Source organism: Pleurodeles waltl, chromosome 8, assembly GCF_031143425.1.
Source record: "Pleurodeles waltl isolate 20211129_DDA chromosome 8, aPleWal1.hap1.20221129, whole genome shotgun sequence".
NCBI classification, from domain to species: Eukaryota; Metazoa; Chordata; class Amphibia; order Caudata; family Salamandridae; genus Pleurodeles; species Pleurodeles waltl.
In genome coordinates, this window is record NC_090447.1 from 312,632,157 (window position 1) to 312,655,117 (window position 22,961).

At 42.4% G+C, this 22,961-nt stretch overlaps 1 protein-coding gene across 1 annotated transcript in view; it reads left to right on the forward strand.

Annotated features, from left to right (window-relative positions):
- LOC138249086 (suppressor of tumorigenicity 14 protein homolog) overlaps window positions 1-22,961 on the forward strand; it is a 605,612-nt gene that overhangs the window by 480,910 nt on the left and 101,741 nt on the right. Inside the window, exon 11 of the mRNA XM_069203127.1 lies at window positions 12,126-12,259. Within this exon, the coding sequence (XP_069059228.1) occupies window positions 12,126-12,259 (134 nt within the window). The remainder of the gene's footprint in view (window positions 1-12,125; window positions 12,260-22,961) is intronic.

Here is a 22,961-nt window from a genome sequence, read left to right on the forward strand (position 1 = left end):
CTTCATGCCTCTATCTGTCAACCACAAAGCACAAAACGTAACATTCCATCAGGTGACTTTAGATGGGCCATATGCAACTGTAGCACTATAGAAGACTGTAAAATAGCAGCATCGGAAATCTCACAACATTTATCCAGAAGAGGGTACAGCGTTACTAAACTGAATCACACAAAGGAACAATTTGCCCAAATAGTCCGCAGAGACATTTTGATCAAGGATAAGACCATCACCAACCAGACTACTATCCGTTTCATCACCAAATTTCATAATGGTCACCAACATATTCGTAAATTACTTAACAGACACCTACTTTAAAAAAACCTCTCTATTTCACAGTACATTCCACCAGTCCCATAAATGGGATTAAAGAGAGCACCCAACCTCCGAGACAAGTTATGCTCCTCATTTTATCGAGAGAAAAAACCTATAAAACACTTCCTGAACCAAACTATGGGTTTTTATACCTGTACCAAATGCTCAATTTGCAAACTGGGTATTTCCAAATCAAAAGAGATAGCAATCAATGACCAACATTTCTGAATACGCAAGTTCATCAACTGTGAAAGTACCAACATAATTTATCTTATCATCTACCCTTGTGATAAGGCCTGCATAGAAAGCACAACTTGAGCACTAAAACTGTCCAAGAACATTACCGCAATATACAAAAAGACAACCTTAAACTGCCACTGGTTGAACAGTTCATCAAATGCCATCCCTTCACACGAACCTTCAAATTCTGCGGACTTCAAAAACTAATATAACACCCTCAAGGAGGAGACCTTGAATTAAAACTACGACAATGTGAAAGTAGTCTTATTATTTGTTTTTATACAGTTCGACGAGGTCTCAACAAAGATGAAGAATGGCATTACTGGCTCCTTTAACGAACTGGAATAGTCACATGTATGTCACTACCATGTCTCTCGATATTAATATTATTGCTTTACCTTTCTTCTTTTTCTCCCCTTTCAGGTTCTACCAACTCATCATAGTTGACTGATATTGATATCCAAATATGACTAGTAGGTAGACATACTTTCCTTCAATTACTCATGTCACACAACGTGAATCACTACCTATGTTATTACCCTAACTAGTTAATACTTATATAATTTACTCCTAAAATCTAGCTTGCCCAGGTACGTAACATCTCTCTTCACCCAATATAGCAGTTATCCCAGAATGTATTATATATTAGGGCCACTTTATACCTACATGAGATCTGCTACTCTTCCTACTTTGCCAATTGCCCGTAGACCAATAGGACTTACCATACCCAGTCCTAGTTACAGGTTTATATAGTAGGATTATGTTCTCTATACTTGTGTTTACAACCAAATAGATATATATTCATGCACTTTGACCCTTATTTCGGATCCACAACTGCAACCAAGATAGATGACATAACTTTATAACTTTTGCGCTGACCCATGATGAACCATGTATCCTTCCAGCAACTATTTGGTATTCCCTTTCCACTTCATCAACTGTCAATATATCCATTTGACCTGCACACTGGGCCCAGTTCTGCATTACATTATACATTTTTTCCACAGCAATCATGTGGAAAATACACTCTTTTAATGTCTTTTTGTAGCAATCACCTGATAGACACATTCTCTCTTCATTAGGGATTACACTTTAAATCCATTCTATATACGCTTACCATTCCAACATGGCCGCTGTCAAATTACACCTAGTATGTCTTCTCACAGGGCCATGACAAGGGAGGTAGGACTAACACATCGGAACACATTTAACATGCCACGGTACCGGGACGCCGTAACTCGCAATACGGGATTGAACCCGAAATACTTTATGTTTCCAGTCGATTCTCCACATAGGCCGGTAAGTGACTCAGACGTCAATTTCAATGTTCTGTTTTTTCTGACAAGTGAACTCTACAATATTTCCTGCAGTTCACATACTTGCTGATTTCCAATCGCGATCCTTGAGGGTATTCTGAAAATTCGAAGTTACGATATGTGTCAATAAGTTTCGTGAGAACTACGTTCTGGATTCATTTGAAGCATGTTTTAACCTCTAAATTTAAGGAGGTATTTTGTATCAAAGTTCTGACAAATGGTTTGCCAATTTCACTTAGTACTGATAGGCTTCCTCTTTCAGCAAAGGGGTTAAACTGTAATGCTTAAAGATATGACAAACAGACTAATGTATCCATTATTTACCAGGACTATACTGTGGGCTTACAGGTTTTATCTCAATGTATTATACATATGTTGGGTTAGATTTACCAATTGCCACCATAGATGATCGCTTTATATATGTAAAATCCCTATACCATGGAAATTATACTCTTTAGTATTATGTTGGAGCAATATGAAATGGTTGTTATACTATACAAACCTTTTCCTACACAGAATGAATATTCTAACCGACCAAAAGTGTATTTCTATAATGCTGGACTTTCTCAGATGATGATTATTATTAGGTATGTTCTGTCTTACTCGCCAGTCATACATTTGACACCACAATAAGTTGTATTATACCCACTTGTGAATTTGAATATGAAATAAGTGATAACTCTATTTTCCACTTTGATCACAGTGCACCGAATATCTTTGGATAGATTCTGGTACTTTTCCTTTCTTCATTTCACCAAAGTAACTAACACGCTAGCTTTCCATAACTTTATCCAATATTGACCCAATCATTATGTATACTTTACAGCCTTGAAAAAGCCCCAGGCAAACCTGCCCCAGGGGGGAGAAACACCTGTCGGCTTTCTGCTCACATATCCACGTTCCTCTGTCCAAAACCATAATAAAAACTCCTTGAACCTTTCATCTTGGCTCAACGTGATATATATTACTATACATCTGAAAGTTTGGAATCTTATACGTGGATACACTGTGAGTTACACATTTCTTCTTACTCTTGGACAACCCTACATACTAACTGAATGGCTCCTCAACTGCGCCAATGAAGTATCTCCTGCTGCAAGCTCCACGCCTAGAATATCCAGCAAATCAGGAAAATGGTACACCCCTGAACTCTGCATACTCAAAGGAGACTACAAACAACTGGAAAGAAGATATCGTGCCGGCAAAGACCAAGCAGACCAAAAAAAAAATACCATCTCCAAAACAAGGAAACTAAAAAAAGAGTCCTCCTCAAATGCACCAAGGAAAGTGCCAAATGCCCCAAAGACCTTTAAAGATCATCAAGAAGTTCACCTGCCTAGGGGCCGCCAAAAATACCTTACAACTTTCCCATTGGAACACTTCCACAGCAAGATCACTGAAATCTACAGAAACTTCCCTAATGAACCCTCCAACGTCGAACACCTATTCAAACTCAACGAGGTAGACCACACCCACCTGATCACGGACTGGTAGCCCCTCTCCACTCAGGAAACAGCAAACATCATGAGATCAACCCACTCAGGCACACCCTCCAACCTCTGCCCTCACAACATCTTCAACCTGGGCCAGAAAGAAATCAGCCAAGCCTTCACTCCATCATCAACTCCTTCATTAGAACAGCCACCATTTCCAAAGCCTGGAAACAAGCTGAAGTCAAACCGCTTCTCAAAAAACCCACAGAAACCCCTAGGAACAAAAAAATTACTGACCCATCCTTCTGTTCCCATTCCCTGCAAAAGTACTGGAAAAAGCCATCAACAAACAACTCTTGGAACACTTGGACTCCACCCAGCGAGGTTTCTGCTTCAACTACAGCATCGAAACCGCCCTCATTGCCGCAGCAGATGACATCTGGATCCTCCTGGGCCAAGGAGAGAAGGTGACTCTGATACTACTCAACCTCTCCGCCGCCTTTGACACCATCAGCCACTACACCCTCACCACAAGACTGTACCACATTGTTGTCAGAAGCAACTCCCTCAAATGGATCCACTCCTTAACCACAGGACTCACCCAGAGAATTTGCCTACCTTCTTCACGTCAGACCCCTAGGACATCATTTGCAGGGTCCCCAAGGCTCATCCCTTAGCCCCACCCTGTTCAACATCTACATTACCTCTTTGGCAGAGATACTGCACCACCACGGACTCAACATCATATGATATGTATCTAGTCCTCTCTCTCGCTGAAAGACACCCCACTCCCGAAGCCCACACTTCACCCAGAGAAAACTTCAGCAAGGCCATGTGCCACGTAGCCGATTGGATGAGAAACAGTTGCTTTATGCTAAACACAGATAAAACAGAAGTGATCATCTTCGGAAACAAACCCTCACCTTGGAACGACACTTGGTGGCACACTGCACTCAGAGTACCTCTGGCCTTGACGGAACACACCTGAAACAAGCTTCTTCATAGACAGCAAGCTCACCTTCAGAAAACAGGTAAACTCTGTGGCAGCAACCTGCTTCCATCAGCTCTGCATTCTCCGCAAGATTTACAAATGGATCCCCGTTGACTCCAGAAAATCTCTCACAGAGGCTACCATCACCAGCAGACTAGATTACGGAAATGCCCTGTACCTGGGTCCCCCGCATCATTGCTCCACAGACTCCAGGCTACACAAAACGCTGCAGCTAGACTCATCCTGGACGTACCTAGAAGAACTCACCTTACCCCCCCCCTTAGGAAACTTCACTGACTGCCCATTCACAAGAGATGCAGGTTCACGATTCTCACCATGGCTTACTTAGCACTCCACAACATTGGACCCAATCTCCTCAACCACAGACTCTCCTTCCACCAGCCCAATAGAGAGCTCTGATCAGCCAACCCTGCCCTTTCACATATCGCCCTCGCAGAATTCAGGAGGAAGCTCAAGATCTGACTCTTTGAAGACAAACCCTTCCACCCGCAGCATCATCTCACAGCACATGGATGTACCCCTGGTTAATACATAGCGCTATATAAATCTATTTTTGGATTGGCCTTAACTGGTACTCTGTTGTCACGCTGAATAATCCCTAACTGTTTCCGGGCTTTAAAAGAATGGCTGAAATGAGTGCAGATGGTCAGTATGTTACTGACTATGTCTTCTTTTTTAAGAAAGTCTTGCACAACCAGGTTCATGCAGTGCACTAAACACAGGACCCTGAAATAGCCACCATCTGCCATGGCCTGACTATGTTACTGCCATTGTCCGTGTGAACAAATCCAACTCAAAGACCTCTGGTCCGCAGCCATTCAGACACCTTGCTACTAAATTCCTCGAAGATGTTTGCAGCTGTGGTTGATTTCTCCATGGCGAACATGGCTACTGTTGCATGCCGCAGAACATACTTAAAAACGTCTTCAGGGCCAAGACCTGTAGATAGCTTTTCCTTTACCCCCAGAAAAAGAAAGAAACCCAGTTTGCAGTGATGCACATGTAATCAGTCACATGACAACTGGTCCACATGTCTATCAGGTGGATAGCGTGGACAACACTTTGCTGCAAAGCTTGTCCAACCAATTGCAGCACATCATGATGCAGTGCTGTAACAGCAAGTCTGGCAAAATAGGTCCGGCTTGGAACCTTCCATTTCTGGCAGACTGTTGCCACAACCTCTAAGAATTGCACTCCTTCCACAAAAGAAAAAGGGAGCAGGTCAAGCACTAACATTTTTTGCCAGCTTCCCATTTTACCAATGTGCCATTGGGTGAATGCAGTTGTAGGGGCCCTCCTCCCTAAACATGCCCATAATTGTACCCTGGATTTTCTTCTTATGTTGGGCCACTGACACAGGTGACTTTTGAGATGTAGGTGGTGGTCGGCTCTATATGCGTTATGGTGGTGCAGTCACTGTATGCTGTGGTGTCTCCATCTGTCTCTGAGTCTTCTTGTGCCACTGTGAGGTCGCTGAGGCAGGTGATTCTGGTGCATTGCTGGGGGATGGGCTGTTCTGCAAGAGTATGTCACCCGACTTTCTCCTCACCTTCCACAGTAATTTGACCAGTTGTAGCTGATATTTCCTGGCTCTCCTCACCTTCACCACCATGACCACGTTGAGCCGTTCTTTTAAGGTGCTCCTCCCATCAGATTAAATGATGTTTTTTCATATCGGTTATCTGGACCCCAGTACTATAATGTGAGCCAGGCTTACCTCGACAAACACTCGTGTGGCAAATGGAGCATATCACAATGTTCTCCTACTGTTTGCTAATGGTAAAAAAGTCCCAAACTGGGGAGGAGTACTTTCTTATTGGGCCACTGCCAATGCCCGGAGAAGAACTGGATGTAGGTGGGTGTGTCAATTGCCTCTTTTCAGGGCATACTTCTACTGAGGTATGGGTTGGTGCAAGTCTCTGTTGGGGCCTTACTACTATGGGAGCTGGTGGTGTTGCCTGTGCCTCATCCCTCGTAGCAGCTTGGATAGTAATGGAGTCCTCTGTGAAAGTTTCACAATGACTGGCTCATCACCGTCATCCTCCTCATCATCATCCTCTTCCATGATTCAAAGGCTTTCTGGAACTTTTCTTTTCCAATGACTCTCCTGGCATCTCCCGGATTCAGCCGGTGTCCTCTCCATGACCTTATCATCGTTCTCAGAAGTGGTGCTTGGAGAAGATGGTAGAGTAGTACCCTTCCTTTTTCTTGCTGGAGATCTGGGAGCCCTTGATTCTAAAAGAAGAGGTTCTTGCTAGCAGGAAGCTCAACCTCCTGTTCTGCTCCAACTCTGGGAAGATCTGGCTGTGGCTGCTGTCTACTTTCCTCTGTTTCTTGAAACAATAGTGTACTACTATGCGAAAGGGACAAATCCAACATCACTGCTCATTGGCATCACCATGATTGCAGTGACTGCCTCACTGACAGACATGGTCGGTGCTGTTGATGCGGGAGTGCTGCTCCCAGGTTCCTCCACGGAGGCAGGTGTGGCTGGCACACGCCTCTCAGAAAAGGTTGAGGTTGGCATGCTACTGGAAGAAAGCTACTTCTTCTCACTGGCCATTTTCTTAGGAGCAACTTTCTTTGGGGCTATCTTAAGCTCTAGGTTGGCAGTGGCACTAAGATGCGCAAGCAAAAGAGTTTGGTGCCTATGGACCAAAGTAACTGTAAGGCCTTCTGTTTGGCAGTACTGCAGGTGATGTGGGATGTTTTTTCTTCTGCACCTAAAAACAACAAAGCAAGAAAAACATGTAGTGAGTAAAATGTGGCATTGTTACAGGTTGAAAATAGTACAGACAAATGCAATCTTAGTGCGGTTGTAAGAAATACCGATTTAATCAAACATTTTTAAAGTCAAACCACACCACCACACCATAACATTTCATTTCAAATCAGGCAGCACAACATGCATATATAGCTCTTTGCTTTATCTCAATCTGTTGTAAAGGAGACACGTGGGATAGTTAGAGAGAGGTGCATGGGTAAATGGAATAATCCTTAAAAAAACCTATGGCGCCAAGGTGGTCCAGGAGAAATTGAATAATCATTAAACAAAAAATTGTGCTGCTCATTTGTCTGAAGTATGCCGCAGCCAGGGTGTCCAGTAAGAAACTGAATTATTATCCACCTAAAGAAACCAAAGGCTATAGTGCGGCTGTTGCTTTTGGTTGATAGATAGAAGGAGGAATGGATGTGGATGGAGGAAGGCAAAATGCAAAATTTAATCAAATGAAATAAAAAATTAAAAAAATAAAAATAATAAACTAAATTTAAAATTAAAAGTGAAAATAGACAAAATAAAAAATTCAAATATTTTTTTTTAATAAAAAATAACAGAAGACAATTTTAAATTAAAAATTCTAATAAAAATGTAAAAAATAAAGATACACCTAAAATAAACAAATGATAAAAAAATAAAAAATGTAAAAAAACAATTAAAAAAACAAAATTTTAAAATTAAAATAAACAACAAATGAAAAAATAAAAATAAAAATAAAAAAGTAAATAAATAAAAAAACATAAAAAACTAATATTAAATCAAAATAAAAAAAGGAATTAAAAATGAAATAAAAATGGCATAAACAAAAATAAAAATGTAAAAATTAAAATAGGAATAAACAAAAAAACTTAAAAAATAAATCATCAATAATTACTATGTTTGTGTAAGCCTATGTCAAAGACACCCTAGCTGCACGCACAAAATGGCTGCCAGCAACAGTACACTACAATAAGGAGGAGGCATGGAGAACAAAGAACACATGCAAGCCTATGCAAGGGTCACTAGCTGGATGGACAAAATGGCTGCCAGCCAGCCATATGTTCAAACAAAAACAACAGGGAGCAAGGAGGCATGGCAGACAAAGAACACATTCAGGCCTATAGCATTTGACACTGGCTGGATGGACAAAGTGGCTATCAGTCAGCCACATGGTCAAACAACAACAACGAGGAGCAAGGGGGCAAGGCAAACAAAGAACACATGCAAGCCTATGGCAAAGATAGGGACACTGGCTGCATGCTCAAAAAGGCTGCCAGCAACATGATCAAACAACAACAAGCAGGAGCAAGGAGGCATGGCAAACAAAGAACACATGCAAGCTTATGGCAAGTGACACTGACTGGATGGACAAAATAGCTGCCAGCCACATGGTCAAACAACAATAACAAGGAGCAAGGTTGCATGGCAAATAAAGAACACATGCAAGTCTATGGCAAAGGCAGGGACACTGGCTGCATGCACAAAATGGCTTCCAGCAACATGATCAAACAACAACAAGAAGAAGCCAGGAGGCATGGCAAACAAAGAACACATGCAAGCCTATGGTAAGGGAGAAACTGGCTGGATGAACGCAATTTCTAACAGCCAGCAACATGGTCAAAAAACAACAACAAGGAGCAAGGAGGCATGGCAAACAAAGAACACATGCAAGCCTATGGCAAAGAAAGGGACACTGGCTGCATGCACAAAATAGCTACCAGCCATCCACATGGTGAAACAACCACAACAAGGAGTAAGGAGGCATGGCAAACAAAGAACACATGCAAGTCTATGGAAAAGGGAGGAACACTGTCTGCAAGCACAAAATGGTGGCCTCAAATTGATCAAACAACAACAATAAGTTGCAAAGAGGCATGGCAAACAACACATGGAAGCCTGTGGCAAGGGGCATTGGCTGGATGGACAAAATGGCTGCCAGCCACATGGTCAAACAACAACAACAACAAGGAGCAATGAGGCATGGCAAACAATGAACACTGGCAAGCCTATGGCAAAGGGAGGGACACTGGCTGCATGCACAAAATGGCTGCCGGCAACATCATCAAACAATAACAACAAGGAGCAAGGAAGTTTGGCAAACAAAGAACACATGCAAGCCTATGGCAAGGGGACACTGGCTGCAATCACAAAATGGCTGCCATCCACATGGTCAAACAACAAGGAGCAAGTAGAACAAAGAAGAACACATACAAACCTATGGCAAAGGGACACTGGCTGCATGCACAAAATGGCTGCGAGCCACATGGTCAAACAACATTCTCCAATGCCATCAAATATTAATACCACACAATGTATACACTTTTTGCAAAAAAAATGAAATGCTAACAATAGCCAACATTTTAATGTAATCATTGCCATCCCTGCCCTAAATTAAGTTTTAAAAACACATACTACTGAAACATTTATTTTATGCACTGATTACAACTAGTACTGGGTTGACTGGCTGAATGGCCATTCGAAACTCTAGGCCACATACTAAAATAATACTGCACATTTTACAAACATGTAGAAAAGGTACTGAGCTGTGCAACAATTTTCCTTTATAAAAGGTGAAAAATCAATGAAATGCAAAATAAATAGTAATTAAGCACATACTTAAACCCCAGCCCACCCAACACTACAAAATGTTAAAATCAAATATCAAATTAAAGTAAAAAGAAATATGGTGCATGCCCAAGCAAACAAACACAACACCCCTTAAGGGTTATGGACTGTGTGGCCTATAACCTTTAAACAGCAGTTTTTGAACTTACTTGTGATTCAACAAAAACAAAGTCCTTATCCAAAGGTATATCCAGGAGACAAAGGGAGTGATCCTTCTTGAAATCCAAGTGAAAAGTGACTAGGAAATGGGCAAAGCTCTGGGAGCAGCCTGCTGGACAGGAACAAGAAGTTGGAGTTTGAAAAAAAAATGCTTCTCAATCTGAAAAACAAATTTCAGGGTCCCTTGGAGAAGAAAAGCTAGTCAAAATCTCTTTTTGACTAGATTTAGTGGCTCTGGAGTAGAAAATCTACTTCAGAAATTAGTTCATGCTCGCGAACAGGTAGAAGCAGCTTGAGAGAACGAGAAGTCTTGCTCGCGCTCGCTAGTGGCCCAGGAGTATCAGTGCGCTTGCGAGGGAGCGCCAAAACCCAATCTCGTGATCGAGAACAAACTCTGCTTTGCGTCAGAATTCAGGAACTCCGCACTACTCCAAGTAGCACAAAGTGCTCGAATTCTGAAAACTCTGCAGGCAGAGCTGAGTTCTATGCCCAGGCCTAGTACACATATGATAAGCGCTCTTCAGATCAAAACAGTGGGCCTGATTCACAAGGGTAAACCTTAAGGGTGGACGGTGAGCTCTGCTCCACTGGAAGAGCCAACAGAGTTTTTGGCACTCCATTCTCCACTCTGCTAGCCCTGGAGCGGAGCTCACCACACTAGTTTGATGGGCCACACATCACATGCGCAGATTGTCTGCGCTTGCACCGTGTGGCCCGTAACTAGTTTGAAGCCCAGCTATGGGCCATACAGCACAAGCGCAGACAATCTGGCCTCCCTTCTTTTACTGTCCCCAGCAGCCCGGGGGCAGAGGGAGGCAGAGAGCCAGGCCACTGGCAAAGGGGACCCGAGACCCAGACAGCAGATTTGAGACGGGTAAGACCGTCCGCCTTTCACTTTCTATTCTGTGTGCACACTGGGGCTGGCATTGGGCATTGACAGTATTTACATATCGGGGGTCTGGGATTGGAAAAAGGAAATGTGCAGTCCGAGCTCCACTTGAAAGGAACCTGTCTCCCCAGAGTCCCTGGGAAAGGGCGTGGTGTAACGGGGTACGGTTCTGAGGCCAGTAGGGAGAGCTGGAGACTGGGAGAGCATCAACTACTGAATGGTAGTCTGACTGCCCCACCAGATAGAGACGTGTGTGACCTGAGAGAGTGCCTTAGAGCTCAGTGGCAAGGAAGACTAGGTACTTTGTGAACATACCAGGCTGCTGGTGGTGAGCTGCTTAGCTGCTGCTAGTGCTGGGTGCTCAAGAAAGGGTGGTCTGAGGCTGTGTGTAAGTGCAGGGGAAGCGATTGCAAGACTTGTGCAAGACATGGTGTGTGCTTGGCCCTCCATGGCAAGTTTGTGAAGGAGAGCAGTTGGTGAAAGGAATTGTGCAGGTGGAGACTTGCGCCTGATCTCGTAAGCGCTAAGAAGGGTCATTCATTCATTGTAACATGTCTCCAATCTTCATCCATCCATCCAAACCAGGGCTTAGATTTAAGAGGGCCTATCATCTCCTTGTGCCACATTAGCAAAAATTTTTATGATGCTAATGTGGCCTAAGAAGGCCAAATTAGCTGCGCCATATTTACAAAGTGGCGCAATGCATGCATTGTGCCACTTTGTAAACCCTTGCGTCACATTATCCCTGCACCAGGCATAATGTATGCAAGGGGGTGTTCTCCCATTAGGGGGACTACAAATATGGTGCAGTAGAATCTAAGAGATTCCACTGACCCATTTTTAGCAGCTATTTTTAACACATGCACAGAGCAGGCATTGAAAGGGAGCACCCTATTGTTTTCAATGGGCCCCTATGTACTCTGCATGATTATCGCCAACATATTGGATCTAATCCTACACAGCACATCAATAGTGTCAGAAATTGATGCTATTGCCCCTACCCAGTGCCATGGTGCACGTATATTAAATATGGCACACACATGATGGCTAGAGGGGGGCGCAAAGGGGCACAAGAAAAGGGGTGCTGTCTTGTACGCAGCTCCACTTTTCTTAAATTCGGGCCCAATATTGCCTTGTTTTCAAACTCACTTCCAATTTAATTGTAAACTCTTTACTCTTTGCAAATGGAGCTCCCCCACTTAAAATAAATATGCATGGATTCGCAATGGTTGCTTGTCTCTGGGACTCTTGGCACTCATGCATACAGTGAGGAAAGATGTGTTTTGCAGTGAAAACAGTTTAACCTGAATGTATTTGTTTGTAACTTTACGTTCCAGTCTAAGAATAACTTGCTGTAATGGCACATTGCTATTTTTTCCAGGCACTGCAGGCCAGTTGCAGAATCAAGCAAGCCTAGAGAATATGGATTTTCGGTTTCCATCAACTTTCACTCTGATGAAGTTGTAACACACAAAGGATTTTACATTGAATTCAGAGCGTTCAGTCACTTAGACCGTAAGTGCTTTCTGAAGTACACAATTTATATAAAATAGTTGTTAACTGTCTACAGGAAGAAACCTACCTTTTTTCATGAATTGCATCATTTTGTTTTGAAAAAATGAGCCCCCTGCCATTTGTAACAGATTCCATTTTTCCCGACTTTTGAGGCAAGAGCACTGTATTTTGGGATTTGTTCATCCGTAGTTCCCTTTGTAAGAAAGGACTTTCAAAGCACCAGGCTAGAAATGTCTGAATGATTCACAAGTCATGCCTTATCTGTGCCTCTGCTAATGCAATACCATGAAAGAAAATGTGTCCATTAAAATTCCAAACCCTAGGCAAACCTCTCTTTGCCCCGAAATTGGAATTCTGGGTAATGTCATAAACAATGCACCCCCGTAATGTTCCCATGGCTAACTGGTGAAGGCTAAACTCCCGAAATTTATTGGCGGAAAACCTGTGATAAAGGGCCAGATGTAGGAAGGCTTTTGCGCCTCAGGCGCAAAAGCCCTTACGCGATGCAGAAACACATTTTGCAAGTCGGTACCGACTCGCAAAATGTGTTTCAGACTCGCAAATATAAAGGGCTGTTCCCTTCCTATTTGCGAGTCGCACCGCGATGTAGAGTTAATTTGTGACCGCGAAAGCGGTCGCAAATCAACTCGCAGTTACCATCCACTTGAAGTGGATGGTAACTTATTCGCAAACGGGAAGGGGTCCCCATGGGACCCCTTCCCCTTTGTGAATGCTTACAAAAACATTTTTTCAGAGCAGGCAGTGGTCCTATGGACCACTGCCTACTCTAAAAAAAAAACGAAACTAAAAGGTTTCGGTATTTTTTCTATTTGTAGCTCGATTTCCTTTAAGGAAAACGGGCTGCAAAGAGAAAAAAAAAACTGCTTTATTGAAAAGCAGTCACGGACATGGTGGTCTGCTGTCTCCAGCAGGCCACCATCCCCGTGAGTGCCTAGACTCGCTATGGGGTCGCAAACTGCGACCCACCTCTTAAATATTTGTGAGGTGGGTCTTTGCGACCCCATAGCGAGTCACAGAAGGTGTCTGTGACACCTTTCTGCATAACATTTTGAGAGGTGCAAATTGCGAGTCGCTGGGACTCGCAATTTGCACCTCGCAAAATGTTTTCTACCTACATCTGGCCCAAAATCCGATACACGTGGAATTAGGGCGAAACAACTTAATGAAACATGTAATTCCTCATTCCCAAGATGGAAAAACACAGTAGGAGGTAATTATTGCTCCAAGTACTTTCTGCTCTCTAAAGTATTTACTAAGTGCAGTCAATACTTCCCCAATTCCCAGCCTTTAGCCAGCACTAATGTATCTAGGTTCCCTCAGCATATGTCTGCACTGCATTTGATCTGACTGTCACAGACAGCGCCTTGGCAATAGGCTCCTATTTAGGAAAGTGAAGTACCTTTAGTTTACATATTTACAACTCTAAGCAGCCTGATATAGAGTTTGGCGGAGGGGTTACTGTCCGCCATTTTACAAGTTCTATTGGCTATAATGGAATTGTAATAGGGCGGATGGGATTTCTTTCACGTTTGTGACGAAGTAGCCCCCTCTGACAAATCTAAATCAGGCCCTAAGTCTTAATCAAAATGAATTTGCCCTGCTAGGTGCAACATGCAATTTCATTAATGAATTCTGAAATTGCTTTTGTGGTTTCTGAGATCGCTGACTTAGTTAACATGCTTATTTTATGCCGCATTTATAATATCGGAAAACATTTGCCAAGATTGTGGGAATCTTCTTGGCACTGAGCTTCCAACTGCTCTGCCTACTTCCTCCTATTCAACACAACCCTATATAAGCTGACTATTGCATGATCATCAGTTGCACAGTAGTTTGAACTCTCTTTCTCCCATGAGTAGTGGGTTTGGGAGTTTAACAATTGAGAAGATACTTGGGTGTGCACTGTGCAACCTTCTGCTTCTGAAACCCTATTCAAAGTGTTGTGATCCTAATGATGTAAGTAAGTATGGTTTGGACCTTAAAATTAAGCCTGGCTTTGCTTCCCCTGTTTATTATTTACAGAATGGCTTTTCCTGTCTCCAAACACTACTAACATGCCACAGTCTCCAGTGTTCAGAATGACGTGAAATTTTTAAAGAGTGCCCTTTTCAGTTCAGAGGCTGCATTAAAATTAGGAATGTGCTGTAGTGTTAGTACCCAAAATTTCATCTCAAGAGTAATAAGAAGTTTCTGAAATTACTCTAATTACTCCTGTGTAATTAAAACGTTACCGAAGTCTATTTAAAATGTGTCAGATGATAAAATGAAAAAAATGCACTGGGAAAGGATGTGGTGCAGCTGAGATTTGGCTGTTACTTTTTGTGTCACAATGATGATCTATACGTGTCCATAATTTCATTATACTGTGTGAATTGATAGCAAGTTAACTATGAAGTGGTTCTCTGAGAGCCCATATTAATGTGCATCCACTGTAGACCAATGATTTAATATGATGACGCACAGTCATTTTAATCTAAGTGTAATCCTTTAGTTTGATTTCATATGTTCCCTAATGATGTTAAGAAATAATTTTCATTGAAGCGATATTGAATTTTCCTACGAAAATGTTTTACATTTTGTATGCTAATGTTGAAAAGTTTAGGTTCCCCCTCATACCTAGTGACCTGCATTAACAAGTTATATTACCTTTGAAACTTACTGTAATATTAATTTTTGACAAGATTTTACAAATGACGCGTCTACAATTATAACGTTTCGATGTGGCTTGATTAACAGGAATATAGTGTTCCATTTTAATTTTAGTTAGCCATATTGATTTGTTAGGCCTCAGACATTTATAACATGAGAAAGTTGTTTTCTTTTGCTAACGTGTCATTTCATTTCTGATGTCCTTCCTATAAAACATACATTTGAAAACAGATGTGCTATTGTTTTTGAGCCTGAGAAAATAAGCTTCAAATTGATAAACGCAGAACAAGGAATGTAAATATGGACCCAATTAGTTATTTGTTGCAAAATCGTATAAGAGAGCAAAGATGGATGCCTTCCCATGATGGACTTGGGAACCTTTCTTGATGTTGCAGATGCATGTCGCAGGATGTGCTATCACTGGGCAATAAAAATCTTTCTAATCATATGGTGTCACTGATGTACAAATCACTGTTCACTTTGTACTTTAGTTTACCATTTCCAGTTGGGTTTGATGTCCTCTTTCCTTAGGACTTTAAGAGGTGTAGACTTCCTTGCCCTTGCCCCACACTTTCCCAAATGCTAACAGAGAAAGACTAAGGGCCTCATTATGAGTTTGGCGATCAGACGAGCCAACTGCCAAACTTACGGACAGGACGCCACCTTCATACTGGTGGCATCACCCACAAGCATATTACAATGTTCCCACCAGGCTGACTGGCAGGAACATTGTGCTACACATTCGTGCCGGGCTGATCATTGAGAACAGTGCTACAATATTGGTCTTGGCTCCCTTAAGGCAGTGGCTTTCTGCAAGCCTTTCCATTGTGGGGTGACTGCCATGGAAATGCTGTCAGAAATCTGAGTTGTAATCAGCATGGTGGCACAGAGTTCAGCGCCACTGTGGCCAAATATAATTCAGACTGCCGTCAGCTCATTAGGAATGATGTTCTTGGTGGAGACAGTGGTGCCTAATGGGTCCACCCATCAGAGTTGTAATGTGGTGGTCGGACCACCTGGAGTGCTTTGGTCCGACCATCGCCGGGTGTGTGGCAGTCCTCAGACTGCCATACTCGTAACAAGGCCCTTCGATTTTTGGGATGAAATTGAGAAGACCATTCGACCAAGCTTCTGAGATGCTGACACCTTCACTTTTTACTTTTTTTTGCCAACTTTACTTAGCTTCCTTTTGCCCCAGATTCATTTCCCCAAATTCTTTTTGTCCTTTATCTCCTTTTCTATTTTGTCCCCATGTTTTCTAGTGCAGCACATGTCAGTTAGTGACTGGTAACAAAGTTAGGGATTTCCCCAATTTTATGAACTAATCAAGATTAAATTTAGATTGCCTCCATGTCTTGGAGAGTTGGTCAGTGTTTGTTTTCCAAACATCAAGTCCTTATTCTGTTATTCTGTATTGCCCTTACCAAGTATTTAGTTTGCTTGATGTTAGTGCACCCAAAGCTCAATCATCATTTGGGCCATTCTCTGGTAATTTTCTATCTTTATAGTCTGGTTTTGAGAGTCATCTATATTAACTTGAGCATAGGTTTGTATTAAAACCTTTTAACTTTTTTTCTGACTTGGGTGTTCCTTGTGCGGCCAAACTGGCCATACTGCAAATTTAAATGTTATAGATTTGTGATGGTTGATCTTCCCCAATCCCTTGTCTAGGGTGAAAAGACTAGTGAACCTTATTTAAAGCATACCTGAAATGTTTTACCAGTTGCCATAAGCCAAGGCATACGTTTAAAAATGTAACAAGTGATAGAATGGTGTTGAAAGACATAGACTAGATGCTGAATGCTGCTTATTTTCTAAAAAATTAAAAAGTACAATGGCCAATCACTAAGGTGAAAGGCCATGTTTATGCTTGTTTTCTTTATTTGGTTGCTCCTTTTTTATGTCACCTATTTGCAATGTGTAAGACTACTCAACTTTAGGGTGGTCTTTCCCCAAACCTTTTGCCTTACTCTTCCATGTTTTTCTGATCTTGTTTTTGGTGTGTGTAGGACTCTGTGCAGTTTACCACTGATAACCAGTGCTACAGAGCATGCGTACACTCCTTAATACATAGCAACTCTAGCTTATCCCTAAATGGCATGTTTTATGTTACTTATAAATCCATAGAAAGTGGGTACTACATGTACCCAGGGCCTGTAAATTAAATGCTACTAGTGGGCCTGCAGCAATTCTTGTGCCACCCACTTAAGTAGTTGCAAATTTGTCTCTGCCATTGCCGTCTGTGTCTGCAGTTTTAAACTGCCATTTCAACCTGGCAAAATAGACCTTTTGCCAGGCCCAAATCTTCCTTTTTAATATTTAAGTCAACCCTAGTTTAGGCCCCAAACACCACCTCAGACAAGGTGCAGTGTTTCTAAAAAGAAGGACATGTACTTTTACATTTTACATGTCCTGATAGTGGGCACTCTTACATTTGCTTTCACTGTTGCAAAGCCTACCTCTCCCATAGAATAACATTGGAGTTAAATTTCTACATTTAATAAGGATATTTTCCAAATTGAATCAGGTAAACAGTTCATGTTTGGTGACTTTAAAATTTTAATGAAAATTCCTCTTTTATGGAAACGTCAGATTGTGAACTATAATTGTACAAATGACACTTTAAGAAAGTTGGTATTTTCCTGCCTTAGTTGTTTGGTGCTTGCAGCCTGTCTCTGCATCACATGACTAGATATTGTTGGTAGTTGGTTTTTGTGTATTCCTCCTAGATAGCCACTGTTAGACCTGACCTGACATGCCTTAGGGTGGTCACCCCTAACTTTTTGCCTGCCTCCCTCCACTTTATGGGCCCTGTTTTGCTGGCTTTTAGACTCTGCACACTTTGCCACTGCTAACCAGTGCTAAAGTGCATATGCTCTCTCCCTTTTTAAACATGGTAACTTTGGATCATACCTGATTGGACTATTTAATTTACTTATAAGTCCCTGGTAATGTGCACTATATGTGCCTAGGGCCTGTAGATTAAATGCTACTAGTGGACCTGCAGCAATGGTTGTGCCACCCACTTAAGTAGCCCCCTTAACCTTGTCTCAGGCTTGCCATTGCAAGGCCTGTGTGTGCAGTTTCACTGCCACTTCGACTTGGCATTTAAAAGTACTTGCCAAGCCTAGAACTCCCCTTTTTCTACATATAAGTCACCCCTAATGTGTGCCCTAGGTAACCCCTAGAGCAGGGTGCTGTGTAGATAAAAGGCAGGACATGTACCTGTGTAGTTATATGTCCTGGTAGTGTAAAACTCCTAAATTAGTTTTTACACTACTGTGAGGCCTGCTCCCTTCACAGGCTAACATTGGGGCTGCCCTCATACATTGTTGAAGTGGCAGCTGCTGATCTGAAAGGAGCAGGAGGGTCATATTTAGTATGGCCAAAATGGTAATACAAAATCCTGCTGACTGATGAAGTCGGATTTAATATTACTATTCTAGAAATGCCACTTTTAGAAAGTGAGCATTTCTTTGCACTTAAATCTTTCTGTGCCTTACAATCCACGTCTGGCTGGGCTTGGTTGACAGCTCCTTGTGCATTCACTCAGACACACCCCAAACACAGGGTACTCAGCCTCACTTGCATACATCTGCATTTTGAATGGGTCTTCCTGGGCTGGGAGGGTGGAGGGCCTGCTCTCACACAAAGGACTGCCAAACCCTCTACTGGGACCCTGGCAGACAGGATTGAACTGAAAGGGGACTCGGTGTACTTCTTAGCCACTCTTTGAAGTCTCCCCCACTTCAAAGGCACATTTGGGTATAAAACAGGGCCTCTGCCCTACCTCATCAGACACTTGCTGGAGAAGAAACCTGAACCAGAAACTACATCCTGCCAAGAAGAACTGCCTGGCTGCTCAAAGGACTCACCTGTCTGCTTTCTACAAAGGACTGCTGCCTTGCTGTTGGCCTGCTGCCTTGCTGAACTATTGTCTGGCTTTGAAAGTGCTCTCCAAGGGCATGGATAGAGCTTGCCTCCTGTTCCCTGAAGTCTCAGGAACAAAAAGACTTCTCTTTTTCACTTGGATGCTCCGTGTGCCGAATTTTTCGCCGCACAGCTTGTTCTGCGGCAAGAAAAACGGCGCACACCGAAGCTGATTGACGCGTCGCCTTTGGGACGACCGGAACTTCGACGCACGGCTTCGCAAGGACAACGCCGCCCGACCTCCAGAGGAGAAATCAACGCGACGCCTGCCGTGAGATCGAAATTTCGACGCGCAGCCCCGCAGAACGACGCGCAGCCGGAAAACAAGCAGGAAAATCCACGCACAGACCCGGGACATCTGGTAATCCCCGCGATCCACAGAAAGAGACTGCCTGCGCGCCGGAAAACAGCGACGCAAGTCCATGTGTGCTGGGGAGAAATCGACGCACACACCATTTTTCCACGTATCTCTTCTTCTGTGGCCCTCTGAGGAGATTTTCCACTCCAAACCAGGTACTTTGTGCTTGAAAGAGACTTTGTTTGCTTTTTAAAGACTTAAGACACTTCATATCACTTTTCAGTGATATCTCTACAAATTCACATTGCAACTTTATTCGTTTTGACCTACAATTATCCTGATAAATATTATATATTTTTCTAAACACTGTGTGGTGTATTTTTGTGGTGCTATATGGTGGTATTGTATGATTTATTGCTCAAATACTTTACACATTGCCTTCTAAGTTAAGCCTGTCTGCTCGTGCCAAGATACCAGAGGGTGGGCACAGGCTAATTTTGGATTGTGTGTGACTTACCCTGACTAGAGTGAGGGTTCTTGCTTGGACAGAGGGTAACCTGACTGCCAACCAAAAACCCCATTTCTAACAGCCACAAACAATAGGGAGCTGATATGTGCTTGGATGGTCCCTTGCTGGCAAGATGGGAAGGCAGAGCTAGGCACAGCCCCACTTGCACCTGAATAGGCTGTGTCCTGCCTTCACACAAATGACTGCATACCTCCTGTACTGGACCTGCAATCTGTACCAAGGAGCACCAGAGTGACTCTAAGAGCTAGTCTCATGGGACCAGCACCTGGACGCTGCAGCTGTGAGTTCTACCCTACCAAGCTGTGCCACACCAGTCATGAACCATTTGAAGCGAGCGCAAAGGTGCTCTGCCAGTCCATCTGTGGACCCAGCAGACCCAATGCATCTCCTGTGCTTTGGTCTGCAACCCAGAGCAGAAACAATATATCACTTCTGCTGCAAGGACTTCCCTGATGCCCGGACTTCCTACCATCCTCACAGGCTACAAAGTCTTCAAACCCACTACTGCACAATGCATCCTCAATGCAGACCCTCGCATCACAAGCCCTCCATCACCGGCAGCCTCAACGACGATGCAGGACTCCGCATCATAAGCTCTGCAGCCTGTTTGGAACCAGGTGGTGAGTGTCACATCTTCAACACAAAACTACACATCACAAGCCTCCTCATTGACAGCCTTCTCGATGACGATGCAGGGCCTTGCATCACAGCCTCAGTGTTCCCTCACATCTCCAGCACGGACCATGCATTGTCTCGGATGTGCAACGCATCCTCAATGTGGGACCTTGCAATGCTCCACAGTCGGGATTAAAGGTACTCATGCTCATCAGGCTGAACTATGTTGCTGTAGCCAGCCTGCGCTCCGTGGTGGTCGGCCTACTGCTGAATTTGAGCCAGTGGTTTCTGATGCTTGGCAACATCACTTAATTGTCAACACTGGCAATTGTGGTAGTCTACCACATGGTGGCACTGTTTGTCTGATTTAGAGACGAGCACAACAACAGCTATTTATTAAATCACTATACCTTAAAAAGACTAATGCCATTCGCATAGCTTTTGGGGCCTGGAATAGTCTGAATTATTGTGATCATTAGTAGTTGGATTGGTACTGTCACTAGCAGCACTAACAGGGGCAATGGGTGCTGCAAGTTGAAGTGATCTCCTGAGGAGGGCCCTAGCACTTATTTTTATAAATTAAGCACTGGGTTGGTCTGAACCTTTAACTTTGTCCTGGTCTGGCATGACAAGATAACCTCAGTTGGCACTTTGAAACTTTTTTACATTATATTCACTGAAACCTTCCAAATTGCATACCTCTGGGTCTACTGATTGAAATTTTGTTTTTGTTTTTTTTTATTTTTTTTTATTTATTACAATTTGCTATATTTTTCTAATGTGGTGTGGAAGTTTTCTTGTGTTGTGTTTTCACTTTATTACTGTTGGAGGTGCTGCATAAACACTTTTCATATTGCCTCTAAGTTAAGCCTGACTGCTCTGTTCCAAGCTACCAAGGGTTGATCATGGGATAATTTGGAGCTTGCTTGTGGCTTCACTTTAATAAAGATTGTGGTTGCTTCTTGAATAGGGTTTCAACCCCCTCTACCAATTTCTTACACAATTTTGCAAAGTCTGTATGCTCAATGGGCAATGTCTCAGCCACTGATCCCTATCAGAGGCCTTTCTAGATTGGAAAACCACCTGATTCACACATTTGTTTACTATTTTTAGGATTGCACACTTATCACCTGCTCCTGTGATGGGAAGTACAAGAGTCAATGGCAGATATCTCTCCTTCTAAGTGAGAGGTGTGCCAATGTGTTAGAAACTCACGTGAACCATGATATAATACTAATGAGACTGGAGCACATCAAGACTTTGAATTAATAATGTTTAAAAAGATAGGCCATATGTTTGATGGTTCCTTTATGTTCACCACATTTTCACACTCAATTGGACACCTTAAGGTGTATAAGCACTGTTTTGAGAACCCTGTAATACTTGGAATGTATTTAAAGTTTGTACTACTGTGGAGGGTTTATTGAACTTACCCTTAAATTGTCATATAAGGTGTGCAAACTTTAGTAACCACAGCTACCAAATATGTGTGTTTTTAACCATATTAGAGGGTGCTGTAAATTTCAACTGGAGAAGAATGGGGAATTTCTTTCCGGGGAAGGAGATTGTAGCAATGTGCCCTATTTTTCATGGTCACCCCATTTTTTATTTCTATTTTTGACTCTGTGCAATGGGACATTGAAAATTCTTACTTTTTCACTGAAAGATACAATCTGAATTCTTAAACAGAACCACTCGGAGTAGAAGGATAACTGCTTTCCAGGTAGGGAAATTGTGGGAAAGTGCCCCTTTTTGCGTGGGCTTCCAGTTTTTTTATACTGATGCTGCTGATGTTCTGACTCTGTGCACTAGACCACTGCTGTTATGCCCCAGTAGATATGCTCTGGTCACTAAAACATGGTAAAACTGACTACCTCCTAATCGGCTTATTTAATTTTCTTATATGTCCAGGGTATATGGAGTAGAAAATATACTTACGGCATAGAAAATTAAATGTTACCTGTGGACTACAGCAAATATTGTACATTCCACTAATGTGACAAGAATAACATATCTTCCGGCCTACTATTGTAGCCTAACTGCTGCAGTTTAAACATGCAGTTTAAACTGCAGTTTAAACGTGCAGCTGATCTGTCAAAATAAAACTTCCTTTTAAATATTAATATGCCACACCTATGCAGGCCTTATAGCCTACCCGGTAGCATGCATAGTATTTGAAAAATTACACAATTTAATTTCACAATATCTCTGCAGTAGTAAGCCCCCCAAAGCTAGTTTCACTATGGAAGGCCCGGGCTGTCCTTTGAAAAAAATAGAGTACAGATTAAAATATTAACTCTGCTATTTCTAGTTTGGGGCCAACTATAACAACGATTGCACTGCTTTTTAAAATATTCATTAAAACCCAATTCAATGGTGAAGTCAGATTTTCCGTAAATATTTGGGAAAGTAACATTTTAGAAAGTTACCTTTCCCATGCCTGAAGCAACCAAAAGGAGGGAGCAGTCTGTATTCCAGTGGAACTCGGGTGATGAATGTCAGAAAAACTAGAAATATTTAAATGGTAATCATCCATTCATTGGCAGAGACTTACACATTCAAAACCTGCTTTGATAATAAATGATGTTATTTTTTTGTTTTAATTGTAATCTTTCTGTACATGAATCAGGTGACAACCCCAATATATGAAAAGATGCTAG